Raw genomic sequence first — 17,106 nt, 5'->3', positions numbered from 1 at the left:
TACATAGATCAGGAACTAGAACATTATATAACATATACATAGATCAGGAACTAGAACATATACATAGAATAGGATCTATGGGATATATATATAATATACTCACAAACAGGAAGCTCTTCTCCGTGACAATCTCAAACTGATTTTTATCTAGAAATGGTGTAACAGATTTGACTCTGCTGATCTCTATCGTAAACATACAAGACGCGCGCTGAAAAGGAAAAACATAATGTGATCAGGAAATGTTCACATAAGAAAACCACAAACAAATCAGGAAACAGTACAGGTTATATTTAGTCCTACTCCATGACGGTAAAAAACATCATAAGAAATAATCTGAAGAACATCTTATGCATAGGTGTGAACACAGGGACTTGTAATGTTTAGTGTCTGAAGTTCTGATCACAGGGAACTGTTATGTTTAGCATTTGATATTCTGATCACATGGAACTAAAATGTTTGAATATACCCTTAAGCTTCTGATGTTTTAAACACAGGGAACAGTAATGTTTAGTTTCTGATATTCTGAACACAGGGAACTAAAATGTTTGAATATACCCTTAAGCTTCTGATGTTTTAAACACAGGGACTTGTAATGTTGAGCATCTGATGTTCTGATCACAGGGAACTGTTATGTTTATTTAGCATCTGATATTCTGATCACAGGGAACTAAAATGTTTGAATATACTAGTAAGCTTATGATGTTTTGAACACAGGGAACAGTAATGTTTAGTTTCTGATATTCTGAACACAGGGACTTGTAATGTTTAGTTTCTGATATTCTGAACACAGGGACTTGTAATGTTTAACTTCTATTACAAGGTCTGAATACATGGAACAATATTCAGTCCATTTAGATCTCATGAAAAGCCTTTTTTTCAACAAATCAATCAAACTGTCCTTATGGACTTTTTTAAATTTTGATTGTCCCTGATCTATAACATTATACTTATCATGGGCAAGTATGAATACTGAAGACCTTTCAGTTATAAACTGAGTATAATCAGGAAATATCACGACATGCAATGGGATCTGACTAAAAGTTATTTACTCATGGGGGCACTCTACAAATGCTATAAAACAGAAGTGTTATACAAACATACATGCCTCTGCAATAGAATCTACACAATACTTCCATAAAATACACTGGTGGACATCCCATAGTAAATTTTGAAGTAAATAAATATGACATGAGTTCTTCCTGAGCTTCCCGTGTACATACCTTTTATAAATCATTTACTATTCCTGAGGTGCACCAATTAATTCAGATATTAAGTCGAGGTTTCCCTTTCAGGGATTTTTTTCCAAAGTAAGTATGACAAAAGTGACTATATATATTACAATGTTAGACAGGCTTTAGAATGTGTCTTATCTTCCTTAAACTTCATGAAAAATAATTCTGCTAGGTTAGTTAATACAGAAATTTTGATCATCGAGTGACTGCTCCATCATATAGGGAAGTGGCTTCACATATATCTACATCGATAGGACCAGACCCCTGAGGCCATTTTCATGACAATCAAATAAATACAACATACCGAATCACCTACGTGTTATTGACGTATATATATATATTATATACCATGCCAAACAGGAAGTGAAAGCACACCACTGTAATATTGTACACCGGTAAACAGAAAGTTATCAATGGGGCTCTCTTTTATAAGTTTGTCAAACACGCAGTATATACTGTACATGTATATAAATATCTGAGTTTAAGTCATACTTTCTAAATCGGTATACTTTTCATTGAAGCTGATTTACCATGCACCAGTACACAACACCAGACAAATCTTGATTATCAAGTCAACTATGGCATTTGTTCAGATTTCCATTACTGAATTTTTATTTGACTTTCCTTCTTTCCAGTTACAATGTTTAAAAACCGTTAGAATATGAATATCCCTTCTTGTCATAGACAGTTCAATACAGTTAATAAATCCAGTCAAATAACCAGGTGCCATTTTAGCCATCTTTGTTTTAGAATTGATCCGAAAAATAAGAACATTGTTGAGGAGAGAACTGACCATATAACAATCATACAATCACATCCATCCTGGTCAAAATCTGCAAAGCCATTCTAGAAAAGAAGTTGAAAATATATCAACCAATCAGAGGTCATGTAGATTTCAAACTGACCAAAAGAGACCACCAATTTGTCAGAACTACAATGATTGAAACCTTTGTGCAAAATGTCATTAAAAACTTTTGAATGTTCCTGAAAAGAATCAGAAAATGAACCTTCATGGACAGAAAATGGAGGAAGGGTGAACAGAATATTTTACTTTAAACTTTGAGCCAATTCTGAGTTGTTATTACAATCAGATGCTGGACATATACTGAATCACGACACATCTAACTCCTTTTAATGGACCTTCAGCCAAGATAAGTTAATATAAGGGGAAGGGCCAAATACAGATCAAGGATTTATAAATGATAATATAATTACTAGGGCTGCAACGATACATTAACATGACAATACAATATGTATCAAGATTCTCACAGTGGTCACAATACGATACATTTGCATGTAGTAATGGCAGTAGAAGCAAAGAGAAAAGATATGTTGCAAATGCTTAATAGCAATATTACGACTGGAAATAGATTTGGTCCAAAATGAGCATAACTTTAAAGTTTCACACATTTCACATCTTTCGACGTGCAAACCAAGCTGGAGCTGTCACTCGCCATGTTTGAAGGGTTATGAGAAGACTAAATACAGAAACGACAAAATTCAAAAGAAAAGTAGGTGTATTGCGACCTCCCAAAAATTAATGTGAATTGTACCGTATTCAAAATATCGCGATATATCATTGCAGCCCTAATATATATACAGCAACACCCTGTGCAAGGCCATGGGACAATGACAGGCACCTACCTTGTTTCTGTAGACAGACAGGCCTAGGTGTGTCAGGTACCTAGCTTGTTTCTGTAGACAGACAGGTGTGTCAGGTACCTAACTTGTTTCTGTAGACACACAGGTGTGTCAGGTACCCAACATGTTTCTGTAGACAGACAGGTGTGTCAGGTACCTACATTGTGCCTTGTTTCTGTAGACAGAGAGGCCTAGGTGTGTCATGTTCCTACCTTGTTTCTGTAGACAGACAGGAGTGTCAGGTACCTACATTGTACCTTGTTTCTGTAGACAGAGAGGCCTAGGTGTGTCATGTACCTACCTTGTTTCTGTAGACAGACAGGTGTGTAAGGTACCTTCCTTGTTTCTGTAGATAGACAGGTGTGTCAGGTACCTACATTGTACCTTGTTTCTGTAGACAGACAGGCCTAGGTGTGTCATGTACCTACCTTGTTTCTGTAGACACACAGGTGTGTCAGGTACCCACCTTGTTTCTGTAGACAGACAGGTGTGTCAGGTACCTACCTTGTTTCTGTAGACAGGCAGGTGTGTCAGGGACCTACCTTGTTTCTGTAGACAGACAGGCCTAGGTGTGTCATGTACCTACCTTGTTTCTGTAGACAGACAGGTGTGTAAGGTACCTTCCTTGTTTCTGTAGATAGACAGGTGTGTCAGGGACCTACATTGTACCTTGTTTCTGTAGACAGACAGGCCTAGGTGTGTCATGTACCTACCTTGTTTCTGTAGACACACAGGTGTGTCAGGTGCCCACCTTGTTTCTGTAGACAGACAGGTGTGTCCGGTACCTTCCTTGTTTCTGTAGACAGACAGGTGTGTCAGGTACCTACCTTGTTTCTGTAGACAGGCAGGTGCGCAGGTACCTACATTGTACCTTGTTTCTGTAGACAGACAGGGGTGTCAGGTAACTACCTTGTACCTTGGTTCTGTAGACAGACAGGTGTGTCAGGTACCTTCCTTGTTTCTGTAGACAGGCAGGTGCGCAGGTACCACAGACAGGTGTGTCAGGTACCTACGTTGTTTCTGTAGACAGACAGGCGTGTCAGGTACCTACCTTGTTTGTGTAGACAGACAGGTGTGTCAGGTACCTACCTTGTTTCTGTAGAAAGCCAGGGATTCACCATCAAGTGTACACCACAGGCTCTGGGTATTCCTGCTTTTCTGCAAATCAAAATCATATGAATTTATACATTTTTCAACACTTGAAGAGATTGTAGGAGCATGTTTTACCTGTTTGAAACAAAACAAGCAAAGCCGAAGTGATATATACTGGTGACACAGATCATCACAGCAGGTATATATATAATACATATGTAATGTTTCCCTGATCCATCATTAACAGAATGTTCATCATCATGTACCACACACAGGATATTAATGTTCACAATTTATTAATGTCCTATATATACAGTGTATTTATGTCCCTCCCACAGCACATGAATGTCCTATACCATATAGTGTATTTATGTCCCACCCACAGCACATGAATGTCCTATACCATATAGTGTATTTATGTCCCACCCACAGCACATGAATGTCCTATACCATATAGTGTATTTATGTCCCACCCACAGCACATGAATGTCCTATACCATATAGTGTATTTATGTCCCACCCACAGCACATGAATGTCCTATACCATATAGTGTATTTATGTCCCACCCACAGCACATGAATGTCCTATACCATATAGTGTATTTATGTCCCACCCACAGCACATGAATGTCCTATACCATATAGTGTATTTATGTCCCACCCACAGCACATGAATGTCCTATACCATATAGTGTATTTATGTCCCACCCACAGCACATGAATGTCCTATACCATATAGTGTATTTATGTCCCACCCACAGCACATGAATGTCCTATACCATATAGTGTATTTATGTCCCACCCACAGCACATGAATGTCCTATACCATATAGTGTATTTATGTCCCACCCACAGCACATGAATGTCCTATACCATATAGTGTATTTATGTCCCACCCACAGCACATGAATGTCCTATACCATATAGTGTATTTATGTCCCACCCACAGCACATGAATGTCCTATACCATATAGTGTATTTATGTCCCACCCACAGCACATGAATGTCCTATACCATATAGTGTATTTATGTCCCACCCACAGCACATGAATGTCCTATACCATATAGTGTATTTATGTCCCACCCACAGCACATGAATGTCCTATACCATATAGTGTATTTATGTCCCACCCACAGCACATGAATGTCCTATACCATATAGTGTATTTATGTCCCACCCACAGCACATGAATGTCCTATACCATATAGTGTATTTATGTCCCACCCACAGCACATGAATGTCCTATACCATATAGTGTATTTATGTCCCACCCACAGCACATGAATGTCCTATACCATATAGTGTATTTATGTCCCACCCACAGCACATGAATGTCCTATACCATATAGTGTATTTATGTCCCACCCACAGCACATGAATGTCCTATACCATATAGTGTATTTATGTCCCACCCACAGCACATGAATGTCCTATACCATATAGTGTATTTATGTCCCACCCACAGCACATGAATGTCCTATACCATATAGTGTATTTATGTCCCACCCACAGCACATGAATGTCCTATACCATATAGTGTATTTATGTCCCACCCACAGCACATGAATGTCCTATACCATATAGTGTATTTATGTCCCACCCACAGCACATGAATGTCCTATACCATATAGTGTATTTATGTCCCACCCACAGCACATGAATGTCCTATACCATATAGTGTATTTATGTCCCACCCACAGCACATGAATGTCCTATACCATATAGTGTATTTATGTCCCACCCACAGCACATGAATGTCCTATACCATATAGTGTATTTATGTCCCACCCACAGCACATGAATGTCCTATACCATATAGTGTATTTATGTCCCACCCACAGCACATGAATGTCCTATACCATATAGTGTATTTATGTCCCACCCACAGCACATGAATGTCCTATACCATATAGTGTATTTATGTCCCACCCACAGCACATGAATGTCCTATACCATATAGTGTATTTATGTCCCACCCACAGCACATGAATGTCCTATACCATATAGTGTATTTATGTCCCACCCACAGCACATGAATGTCCTATACCATATAGTGTATTTATGTCCCACCCACAGCACATGAATGTCCTATACCATATAGTGTATTTATGTCCCACCCACAGCACATGAATGTCCTATACCATATAGTGTATTTATGTCCCACCCACAGCACATGAATGTCCTATACCATATAGTGTATTTATGTCCCACCCACAGCACATGAATGTCCTATACCATATAGTGTATTTATGTCCCACCCACAGCACATGAATGTCCTATACCATATAGTGTATTTATGTCCCACCCACAGCACATGAATGTCCTATACCATATAGTGTATTTATGTCCCACCCACAGCACATGAATGTCCTATACCATATAGTGTATCAAGGTTGCCTTCAGTGTATTAGTGTTCAATACAACGTATTAATGTTCCAAACAGTGTTATAGTATCAAACAGTGCACTAATATACTGTAGAATGTTTTAGATCGCATACACTAAATGTATGTTAACTACAGCATATGCATTGAAATACAGAGTATTATTGTCCTGTAAAACATTCATTAATGTCCAATACAGTGTTTAATGTTCTATATGCCACATAAACATTGTATTAATACACTGTTCAAATGTCCAACAAAGTGTATCAATGCCCTGCACAATATATCAATGTTCTATACATAGTGTATTCATATCTAATATACAGTGTAATAAATATCCTATACAGTGCAAAATCAACCCCTTCAACAGTAAATGATATACAATGTAATACAAAATCTTACAATCTGTTAACCAATTAGCATAATATCATGTAAGTCTTCTCCAACTTCTGCTATAACATATAGAGTTGGGGTGTATGGATTTACATTTGTTAGAATCAAGTGATTTAAGAATTATTAATCAAAATTGTATATAAAACTATTCTTAAATTAAGTCCCAGTGATACTATAAAATGTAATTCTTTCATGCATTATATGAAGATTTTAGAAGGAAGGATTTATTCATAGACTTAATTACATACTTACAACCACATACCAGCATAAAGCACCTAGTGACACAAGCTTAAACCAAATAAACGGGGTATGTGATAAGGCTATACTGACATGTAGAACAAGTCAGTTTGTCAACAACTAAAATATTTAATAAAACTCTCATGATTGCTTTTTTACCCTATATCCGAGTAACTGGTTCAAGGTCACAGCTATAAATAGATTGATAAACTGAATGAAAAAGTGTCTAACATGTATAAGAATAAAGGTAACTGCTATACAATAGCTATATAAGACCTAAAATAAAGCTTAAGATAAAAACCACATGACCGAAAACAAATCTTAATTCTGAAAAATACCAAAAAAAACAAATAAATCCTATACACAAAAACTCCCAAAAAACCTAAATATCTGCTTCCAGCAAGTCCTAAATATATCAATAACCTTATTAAACAATGCCAAAATACCAAAAAAAACTAACCAATGACATAAATCAAATCCTCAATACCAAACACTTAAAACAAATCATAAATACCTAATAATCACATGAAAATATCCTCAATACTCAAACCTTAAGAAAAAAATCTTAATTACCCCATAATTTCCAACAAATCCTTTATACCCTATCAAAACATGTCCTATAGACCAAATATCTTCAAACAAATAATAAATACTGAATACCCACCCTATAACAAATCCTTTATCACTAATAACTTCAAACATGTTGTTTTGAATACCAACTTCAAACAAATACTAAATACTCAATATCTTAAACCAAAGCTTAATCTCTTATAACTTTAAACAAGTTCTAAATATCCAATAACTTCATAGAAATATTATATTAGATACCACGGAATTAGATTTGCTGTCTAAGTCCTATAGATACACAATAATATCCAGCCTGGCATGTCTAAGCCACTCTAGTTTAAAGTCAGATAGTGTAAGTAGATTACAGTATAACTTATTATATCATATGATTTATAAGCCATGCAAGGAGAAGTGGCACTTACAAGTTGTCTGAGTACATCTGATCATGTTATGCATAATGTAAGGTGTTAGTTTTCAAGGGAATAAAATATGGTTAAAAGTTGAAGAAAAAGGTCAGCTCACAATTAATAATCCACAGACAAGATATTGGTCATTCCAGATAAACTATATTAGATATAATCCTTGTTTACTCAATTGCTAACTTACCCTGTTTGCCTGTTAGAAAACAAGTATTATATTAATACATGGTCAAGCCAAATAAAATAAATCATACGTATTACAGGGATACTACTGGAGGGGCCAATCGGGCCACTCAAAACTAAAATTGGTCCCTCCTAATTTCCATTTTTATAATGAATTAAAATTACTGAAAATGATCTTCCTTGTTATTATGACAGCAATCTACCTCCAACACAAACTCTTTTGTATTATTTATCAAAGGGATGGTATATATTTAGAACTTACATTCAGGGCTAGGAGGCTATACTACACCTTAGATGTACAAGAAAAGTCTCAATTACGTAATTTAAGGATCCCTGTCCGACTGCATTACGGTTTATCCTAGCCTATATACAGTAACCTCCCTTTAACACCACATTACGATAACTTAACACAGTTGGACCAGACTTTTTCTGTTGACCAGGTAGCTCAGTCTGTCAAGGTGGTAACATATCAATCTGAAGACCGGGATTTGAATCCTGGTCTAGTCCAACTGACATTTTTTTTTACATTTTACACTGATGTTGATAATATTTTGATTATTTCATCTTTATCTTTTCTCATTAAAGTCCTGTGATGAACAGATTTATCAAAGCTATTATGCTGGAAAAACAACCTTACTTCCAGCACTTAGTTACATTGTTTGGCAGTGATACTGCATGGTGTCATATAAGATACCTTTAAATGTTGACCTTTGAGGTTCCATTTCCCTTATTTTTGGAGCCATTTCTCGGTGCTCATGAGTAACCATGTATATTGCCAGGCATCCCATGTATATATCAATGGGATGGGATTAGAATGTCTTAGAAATTAAGGCCCTATATGGGACGTGTGAATCTAGGCTAAATTCTCACCTCTTTTAAAATTCCTATTTGAAAAGGAAAATTTACATTTTTTTTAATACATAACTCCTCAGATTGAAATATTTTCTTCCTGTTTTCAGAACGTTGAAATTCTATACATTTATCAGCGTTTTTAGATAAACAAATCAATCATTAGATACCGTAAAAGTGTAGTTGTATACAGTTCGGAAGGAATGCTTCCATTTATCTTAGAAACCTCAAAAATTTTGATGATGTGAAGATCGATCCTCATGTAAAATAGGAACAATTAATTTCTTCTAAATCATAAAAAGGATGGACACCAGCCCAACAATAAAGATTTGTCACTGCTTATTATAATTAGGAAGGGTTAAGACTCTTACATGCCCAAGGGTGTAGAATAGGGAAATTCCACCTAAGGGGTTCTCAAATTGGGTAAAATCCTAGGCTTGCCAAGAGTTTTGCATCAATTAAAATATCCTGAGGGTGGAGTGTCTCTGTCCTACACCCCTGGATATGAGGGTTTTTTCTCATTCCTATCACTAGAATTAGATTAAAAAAACACAAAAAGGCATTGAAATTGCTACATTGCAGCAGCAAATTGTTCAAGACTTTGTGACGTCACATCATTGTTGTTCCATTGTGACATCACACACATGAAATGGGGTGTAAATATAGATTTCTTACACCCCTTACTTACCCTAGGCAGGTCAGTCATATACACACAGCAATCAGAGAAATGATTGTCTATTGACAACTTCAGTGTTCATAAAATGCCTTCTTCAGGGGAGTGACCAGTAATAAAACAACCGATACTTTTGGACTTTGCCATGTCCTACTCTGTTGGTACTATAGAATGAGCCAAAGCTATTGACAGTTGCTGTCTGTTCCTGGTAGAATTATGTCCTGTTGAGTAATGGCCACTGTGAATGTATTTAACAGTCCCATAAATATTTAAATCTATCATATGATCAGCATATGTTTGACAGATGGGAACCAGAGTATTCCCAATACGATCCCTGTCACAGCCAAGACTCTATTCCACTTTACACTAATCATGATAATCTCATTTTACCCAACTCAATGTGAGGATCTAGGAAAAGTAATGGTATTGTAACTCAGGTCAATTTTAAAAATATTTCTCCTAAATTACAAAAGTTACATTTATGTTGTAGATATGTACACATATTTGTAACTGAGAATTGGTCTCAAATGTGATTTTAGTGAGATTTGGTTGTGATGTTTCAATTAGGACACCTATAGATAACCTCCCTTAGTTTTTTGGACGAGCTGAGCTCTAAAATAACCTTCCTCAATTATAAAGCTGTGAGCTCTGATAACCTTCCTCAGTTATATAGCTGTGAGCTCTGATAACATCAGTCAGTAATTATACAGCTGTGAGCTCTGATAACCTTTTGTAGCTATACAGCTGTGAACTCTGATAACCTTCCATAGCTATACAGCTGTGAACTCTGATAAACTCAGTCAGTTATATAGCTGTGAGCTCTGATAACATCATTCAGTAATTATACAGCTGTAAGCTCTGATAACCTTCTGTAGCTATACAGCTGTGAACTCTGATAACTTTCCGTAGCTATACAGCTGTGAACTCTCATAACCTGAGTCAGTTATACAGCTGTGAGCTCTGAAACCTTCCGTAGCTATACAGCTGTGAACTCTGATAACCTGAGTCAGTTATATAGCTGTGAGCTCTGATAACCTTCCGTAGCTATACAGCTGTGAACTCTGATAAACTCAGTCAGTTATATAGCTGTGAGCTCTGATAACATCATTCAGTAATTATACAGCTGTAAGCTCTGATAACCTTCTGTAGCTATACAGCTGTGAACTCTGATAACCTTCCGTAGCTATACAGCTGTTAACTCTGATAACCTTCTGTAGCTATACAGCTGTGAACTCTGATAACCTGAGTCAGTAATACAGCTGTGAGCTCTGATAACCTTCAATAGCTATACAGCTGTGAGCTCTGATAACCTTCTGTAGCTATACAGCTGTGAACTCTGATAACCTTCCATAGCTATACAGCTGTGAACTCTGATAACCTGAGTCAGTAATACAGCTGTGAGCTCTGATAACCTTCCGTAGCTATACAGCTGTGAACTCTGATAACCTCAATCAGTTATATAGCTGTGAACTCTGATAACCTTCTGTAGCTATACAGCTGTGAACTCTGATTAACTCAGTCAGTTATACAGCTGTGAGCTCTGATAGCCTTCTGTAGCTATACAGCTGTGAACTCTGATAACCTTCCATAGCTGTAACAGCTGTGAACTCTGATAACCTCAGTCAGTTATACAGCTGTGAGCTCTGACTGAACCTTCTCAGTTGGACTAAAAATCACCAATGATTTTATTATGTGCATACCTCTCATAAAAGGGGGATTAGTAATATTTTGTAAGAGTTTCTGAACCTTGAGTAGGTGTTATTATTAGGTAATGTGCGGTAGTGTTTGTCAACATGTACATCAGTACTTGATGAGATAGAGACCCCAATCACCTTGTTTATCTGTTTAACCCATACTTCCCCTATACCTCGAAAGGGATGTGACAAGTCAGATTGGTCATAATTTGTAGCGCGAACATCCTGTCAAAAGACAGTTTTATCTGGTCTACTTAATAGTAGTATGATGACCCTCAACAAACCTACATTTTTTCTATCCATTACATATTTTTTTATCACATACTTAAGCCTGCTCATCTTGCTAATGTGATGTATATTTTTCATGTCATATGTCGTATCAAACAGGTCTATTAAAAGATTTAAAGATGTGAATTGAAATGTCTTGGAGTTCCAGATACTTTGGTATGTTTTATTACATGGCAGCATGATGTTATACAGCAAGTATAAACAATCAGGTGACCTTTCACCTTCCATGCCCTCTACAAAACAGTATCAATCCTTGTACACCATCTAAATCAAAATAGGCACTAAGACAGACTTCAACCATGTCAGAGATGTTACAATCATGGGAGATCTCAATGACCTCATACAGAGATGTTACAATCATGGGAGATCTCAATGACCTCATACAGAGATGTTACAATCATGGGAGATCTCAATGACCTCCAACAGAGACTAACTATCATTGGAGATCTCAAAAGATTCCAAGATATTTACAATCATGAGAGATCTCCATAACCTCATACAGAGATTTACAATCATGGGAGATATCAATGACCCCCACAGAGATTTAAAATCATCGGAGATCTCCAAAACGTTCTACAGAGATTTACAATCATGGGAGATATCAATGACCCCCACAGAGATTTAAAATCATCGGAGATCTCCAAAACGTTCTACAGAGATTTACAATCATGGGAGATATCAATGACCCCCACAGAGATTTAAAATCATCGGAGATCTCCAAAACGTTCTACAGAGATTTACAATCATGGGAGATATCAATGACCCCCACAGAGATTTAAAATCATCGGAGATCTCCAAAACGTTCTACAGAGATTTACAATCATGGGAGATATCAATGACCCCCACAGAGATGTTACAATCATCGGAGATCTCCAAAACGTTCTACAGAGATTTACAATCATGGGGGATATCAATGACCCCCACAGAGATTTAAAATCATCGGAGATCTCCAAACGTTCTACAGAGATTTACAATCATGGGGGATATCAATGACCCCCACAGAGATTTAAAATCATCGGAGATCTCCAAACGTTCTACAGAGATTTACAATCATGGGGGATATCAATGACCCCCACAGAGATTTAAAATCATCGGAGATCTCCAAAACGTCTTACAGAGATTTACAATCATGGGAGATATCAATGACCTCCAACAGAGATTTAAGATCATCAGAGATCTCCAAAACGTCCTACAGAGATTTACAATCATGGGAGATATCAATGACCTCCAACAGAGATTTAAAATCATCGGAGATCTCCAAAACGTCCTACAGAGATTTGCAATCATGGGAGATTTCCATGACCTCCAGCAGAGACTTACAATCACAGGAGATCTTAATGACCTTCAACAGACATTTAATCAAATGAGGTCTCAAAAAAACTAAAATGATCAACCGTCCTTACGACCATAAAAATGCAAAACACAAAAATCAGAAACAGAAGCTATGAATGTATTCGGCCATAGTGTTTACCCAGCTTCAACCTGTTAACTAAGATACTTAGTATGTCACGAGGAAGACTTTTTGATTGTCTTGGCAATGTAAGAAATGAATGAAACATTGACCTAGATAACCAGGAACTTAAAGTGTACAGACTGTACACACTTCTAGATCTATTGTATATTATTTGCATTGAATGGCATGGACCTATAGTACACAAATTTTGATAATTATAGTCTCATCAAAGTACAATAGGTGTAACATCTTTTGATCTTATAAGGAACGTTAAAGGGGCCATGCATGCAGTCTCCTGCTCTCGCCCGTCATCCAAAGCATAAATCAGCTTTGATGTTATAATTTCTGTTGACAATGACTACATATGTTTAATCATAGGCGCTTGCATATATGTTACTTTTAAGAATAGCACCTTGGCGTGTACATCGTCGATTTTGGATTTTAATTCTAGATGCGAACAAGAATTCCAAAAACACGCGCCTATGTTTTAATATGTTGATGTTCTTTTTTTCTTTATTTCAAATCCCCAGAAAGTGACATGACATAATTATCTAGGCCTAATCTCACTGCTCCCATAAGACACCTGCGTTTATCAAGCCTACATACAGTGAATATGTAAACATCAACAGATCAACAGGTGGACATTACGATACAGGATGTGGGCGGGTCGATGGCCCAAAACTATCAACAGATGGAGATAAATTGAGATTGATCAACTTCTGATAATCACTTTGTATCAAGACCATTAGAAAACTGGAGAAAATCTATAAAACTAAAGCGTGTCGTGTCCTACCTATATAGGGTGACACTTGGACAACTTAGTTACTTACCGCCACTTTCACCAGAAGTCCTTCAAAACAGATCCCGGAATCAGTCGATCCCATGGTGTATAATCAGAGCTGTAGCAAGACTGATGTTTACTTTGTCAATGTAGAAATATTATGAAAACATATTTTCATTATCAGTTGTTTTCCCAAGGAAAGCCCGGTGTAACTGGACAGTAGGTGACTCACGACCACCAAAAGTAATTACTTCCCGGTTTGGTCATCAGGCTTCCGTAGTCTATGAGAGTGTGATCAATTTTGAGTTGTCCCCCCTGATGCACAGAAGGGGAACATCTACCTATCAACAGAGCATTGTGTGCTTTAAATCAGTTTTTTTTTCTTATGCTCGGTGACGTAGATATAACTGTTATCCTTGTTTTACTGAAGTTCCAATCCATTAAAAAAATAGTATGCATTAATGTTCCACATGTTTGTGTGTGTTGGAGATAAAATTACTTTAAAAAATGTTAGCTAAATACAAAACTTAAAAAAAACCTAACTAATAGTGTATGTATCACCTGCCTCTGATTTGACATTAAGGATGTATTCCTTTGAGAAAACAAAAAATTACTGTATTGAACTTGGTTTTCAGTTTTAATTTTGAAATATGACTATGTATTTTCATAAAATGTTTGTTCGCATATTTTTAAATTATCAAAGTTTGGCTTACAATAATGGAAAGTGTAAATACATTTTTATTTATTATCCAGAGCAGATATTGAGATTCACTACCTATGATGAATGTACAATCCAAGTGTTGACCATAGCTTAAACACATAAAAACAGTTTTACACAGATTAGGATATGTCAAAAAAGTAACTGATCCAGGAAACCAAAGTAATATTTAACATTTAAAACAAGCAACCACATAGAATACCTAGGAATTGATTACAATCCATGTTTGTCCTGCACTTAGACGTCTTGAGAAACATGTCAGCTAAATACGAAAACTTAACATTGATGAAAGAACTGACAAAGTCGCTGGACTGTACGCAGTTACTATAGCCAACATAGGAGGCTTGTACCTGTGGACTGTACAAACTGGACTCGTGAGCAGCTGATGCATGATTTAAGATAAGTGCAATATATATGGACTGTGTATCTATGGTGTAAGTTTCTTAACCCCCTCACCCCTAGGTAACTTTAGTAGTCTCTACCATGCATTGATCTGGATGAGTCCATTATGGTCTACAGTGATGAAAGGATTAAGTCTAGGACTTTCCATTTGTTTTCAACACCTAAAATACAGCTGAACAAAAATGTAGGCATCATTCAGTATCTGATGCCTGGACTCAACGAGTAAAAATAATGCCAACTGAAAAGCATAATACATATTAATTACACTGACACTTTGATCTTAAAATGAAGGTAAAGTAACACCCTTTATATAGTGGTTACTTTTTGTATGCATCATCAAAGAGACATTCAAAAGTTATGGGGAGGCATAACAATACAAACACTATACATACAATATACATACACCAACATACAATATACATACACCAACATACACTATACATACACCAACATACAATAAACATACAATATACAAACACTATACAAACACCAACATACAATATACATACACCAACATACAATATACATACACCAACATACAATAAACATACAATATACAAACACTATACAAACACTATACATACACCAACATACAATAAACATACACTATACAAACACTATACATACACTATACAAACACCAACATACAATAAACATACAATATACAAACACCAACATACAATATACATACACCAACATACAATATACATACACCCACATACACTATACATACACCAACATACAATAAACATACACTATACAAACACTATACATACACTATCCAAACACCAACATACAATAAACATACAATATACAAACACTATACACACACCAACATACAATATACATACACCAACATACACTATACATACACCAACATACACTAGACACACACTAACATACACTATACGTATACCTACATACACTATATACAAACACTATGCATACACTATACATACACCAACATACACTATACATACAATATACATACACCAACATACAATATACATACACCAGCATACACTATACATACACCTACATACAATAAACATACAATATACAAACACTATACATACACCAACATACAATATACATACACCTACATACACTATACATACAGCTACATACAGTAAACATACAATATACAAACACTGTACAAACACCAACATACACTATACATACACCAACATACACTAGACACACACTAACATACACTATACGTATACCTACATACACTATATACAAACACTATGCATACACTATACATACACCAACATACACTATACATACACTTACATACATTATACATACACCAACATACAATATACATACACCAACATACAATATACATACACCTACATACACTATACATACAGCTACATACAGTAAACATACAATATACAAACACTGTACAAACACCAACATACACTATACATACACCAACATACACTAGACACACACTAACATACACTATACGTATACCTACATACACTATATACAAACACTATGCATACACTATACATACACCAACATACACTATACATATACTATACAAACACTATACAAACACCACCAAACAATATACATACACCAACATACACTATACATACACCTACATACAATAAACATACAATATACAAACACTGTACAAACACCAACATACACTATACATACACCAACATACAATATACATACACCTACATACACTATACATACACCTACATACAATAAACATACAATATACAAACACTATACAAACACTATACATACACCAACATACAATATACATACACCTACATACACTATACATACACCTACATACAATAAACATACAATATACAAACACTGTACAAACACCAACATACACTATACATACACCAACATACACTAGACACACACTAACATACACTATACGTATACCTACATACACTATATACAAACACTATGCATACACTATACATACACCAACATACACTATACATATACTATACAAACACTATACAAACACCACCAAACAATATACATACACCAACATACACTATACATATACTATACAAACACTATACAAACCCCAACATACAATATACATACACCAACATAC

At 36.0% G+C, this 17,106-nt stretch overlaps 1 protein-coding gene across 2 annotated transcripts in view; it reads right to left on the bottom strand.

Annotated features, from left to right (window-relative positions):
- LOC110453005 overlaps nt 1-14,193 on the bottom strand; it is a 21,681-nt gene extending 7,488 nt beyond the window's left edge. Inside the window, exons 1-4 of one of the 2 annotated variants that reach the window (XM_021501795.1) lie at nt 13,935-14,193; nt 8,152-8,160; nt 3,963-4,031; nt 104-208 (exon numbers count right to left, since the gene is read on the bottom strand). In XM_021501795.1, coding sequence (XP_021357470.1) covers nt 104-208; nt 3,963-4,031; nt 8,152-8,160; nt 13,935-13,988 — 237 coding nt within the window. In that variant the 5' untranslated portion in view covers nt 13,989-14,193. The remainder of the gene's footprint in view (nt 1-103; nt 209-3,962; nt 4,032-8,151; nt 8,161-13,934) is intronic. The other variant, XM_021501796.1, reaches the window with a different exon arrangement.
- Nucleotides 14,194-17,106: the final 2,913 nt, after the last annotated feature.

The sequence above is a fragment of the Mizuhopecten yessoensis genome, unplaced genomic scaffold, assembly GCF_002113885.1.
Source record: "Mizuhopecten yessoensis strain PY_sf001 unplaced genomic scaffold, ASM211388v2 scaffold7055, whole genome shotgun sequence".
NCBI classification, from domain to species: domain Eukaryota; kingdom Metazoa; phylum Mollusca; class Bivalvia; order Pectinida; family Pectinidae; genus Mizuhopecten; species Mizuhopecten yessoensis.
This window is presented reverse-complemented; position numbering and strand designations above follow the sequence as displayed.